This window comes from Austrofundulus limnaeus, unplaced genomic scaffold (genome assembly GCF_001266775.1).
Source record: "Austrofundulus limnaeus strain Quisiro unplaced genomic scaffold, Austrofundulus_limnaeus-1.0 Scaffold1954, whole genome shotgun sequence".
Lineage (NCBI taxonomy): Eukaryota > Metazoa > Chordata > Actinopteri > Cyprinodontiformes > Rivulidae > Austrofundulus > Austrofundulus limnaeus.
This window is the reverse complement of record NW_013954356.1, coordinates 21822-23820: the sequence shown is the minus strand read 5'-3', so window position 1 is coordinate 23820 and position 1999 is coordinate 21822. Positions and strand designations below refer to the sequence as shown.

At 48.1% G+C, this 1999-nt stretch overlaps 1 protein-coding gene across 1 annotated transcript in view; it reads right to left on the bottom strand.

Annotated features, from left to right (window-relative positions):
• Window positions 1-1999, bottom strand: part of decr1 (2,4-dienoyl CoA reductase 1, mitochondrial) — a gene marked incomplete at its 5' end in the record, with an annotated part of 27094 nt that overhangs the window by 3601 nt on the left and 21494 nt on the right. The window contains 3 exon segments of the mRNA XM_014034064.1: window positions 443-589; window positions 659-731; window positions 805-904. Of these exon segments, the coding sequence (XP_013889518.1) occupies window positions 443-589; window positions 659-731; window positions 805-904 (320 nt within the window).

The window sequence follows — 1999 nt, the reverse complement described above, 5'->3', positions numbered from 1 at the left end:
GCGGGAGCACACTCAAACACGACTTACACTATGCCGCCATTAGCCGGAAGTCAACAGCACAAACCCTGAAGTTATCTAGTTTAATTAAAAATATATCTATGTATATAACCTCCTGAGAACCTCCATCTTTATATGAGAACTTTAGACTGGTTGTCCTTATTCAGAGGAACTAGATTATTATTTTTTATATTAAACAAAACAGATATTCATGTTTTTAACTCTTAATTGTTACAAAACAACATTTGTTTTTATATTTATGAGGTTCTATTATTCCTAAATAGCTAGAGGAATTGAAAAAGGAAAAACCTGCGCACTCAAGATGATAAAACTAGGGGGGCAACAAATGTTTAGGGGGGGCATGGCCCCCCCTGCTGGTGCCCCTGACTGAGACCTGGGCCACGTGACAAAGCAGAACTCTGATCCAGGATCAGAGGAAACTCACGGCTCCAGATATCCAAGTGGCGTAGTCACTGCTCAGGTAAGCTGCCAGGTTTGCTAGTTCTGCTGGTTTTCCTAGTCGACCTGTTGGGATGCGATCAATCATGTTCTCCTCAAAGGTTCCGGTCGGGTCCAGACGGCTGAAAGCTCCCTGACAACAACAAACAAGTAAATAACAGCAAAGTCCAGAGGAACCACAACCTGCTCATGTGGGTGGTACCTTTGTTTTGATTGGTCCAGGCTGGATGATATTGAACCTGTGACCATAGCGCCCCCACTCTGCAGCCAGGGACCTGACACACAACAAGAAGACTGTCACATTCAGACCAGTGTCAGGTGGATCAGGGTTCAGTCTGAGAGACGGACTTATAAAGAGCCTCAACTCCGGCCTTTGCTGATGCACTTGGGACCACAAACCCAGAACCGGACTCAGCGTAGATAGTGGTGATAGCCAGGAAGGATGCTCCTGAGAAGACAAAGAAAAACATCAGACCTCTAAAAGACTCTGAACCAGACCTGGATCTATGCTTTTAGGTCTAGTTTCTTCTAGGCCAGCCTCTGAACTCCCCCATAGTGGACCTAGACTCTGACACCCTTGTTCTGGAGTTCTGGACCAGTCTCTGACTCCCTTGTTCTGGAGTTCTGGACCAGTCTCTGACTCCCTTGTTCTGGAGTTCTGGACCAGTCTCTGACTCCCTTGTTCTGGACCAGTCTCTAACACCCTGGTTCTAGACCAGTCTCTGACGCCCTGCTTCTGGACCAGTCTCTGACGCCCTGCTTCTGGACCAGTCTCTGATGCCCTGCTTCTGGACNCACCTGCACGGCTGTGAGTCGTCTGTCAGGTGGATGCTAACGTTAGCATCCACCTGCACGGCTGTGAGTCGTCTGTCAGGTGGAGGAATCAGAAAACCTTCTTCTGCAGATTTATCTTCTCTGGCAGCTGTTAATCTAACAGCTTCAATAATGTCTCAGATTCTTTTTCAAACTTGTTCTAACAAACTATTTTAAAGTGTAACTTACCCCCCTGTGAAAAGATAACTCCGCCCCAAGGCCAAATTTGAAAAATGCATCAAAGTGGGGGGGTGGAGGGGTTAGAGAGTGGAGGTGTGGCCAGGACGAGAGAACGTGACAGGCAGCTAGCATTAGCATAATTGATGCTACATGGAGAGTGACCACAGTATCACAGATAGTTACATCTCTGAACGTCTGAGGTGGAGGATTTTCACCCCCCTCCTCACCAGAGGCAGAGAGAGACTTGATCAAGTCAGCTCAGTCTGGGACTGACTCATGTTGGCTCCGATCAGGACCTGGAGCTCCAGCAAGCCTCGGCTGAGCTGTCCGCCTCACCCCACACCAGCCTCGGACAGAGGAGGAGGAGCTCTGACAGCCTGACAGAAAAAATAAAAGCATACAGCTGCAGCTGCTCACATGATCACTGTTTAAATCAGGAATAAAAGTATTGGGTCTGTTTGACTGAAGTTTGGTCTGTTAGGGCTGCAGCTGCCCCGCTGTGCAGGACGTACTGCTGGTGTGTGTGTGTGTGTGTGTGTGTGTGTGTGTG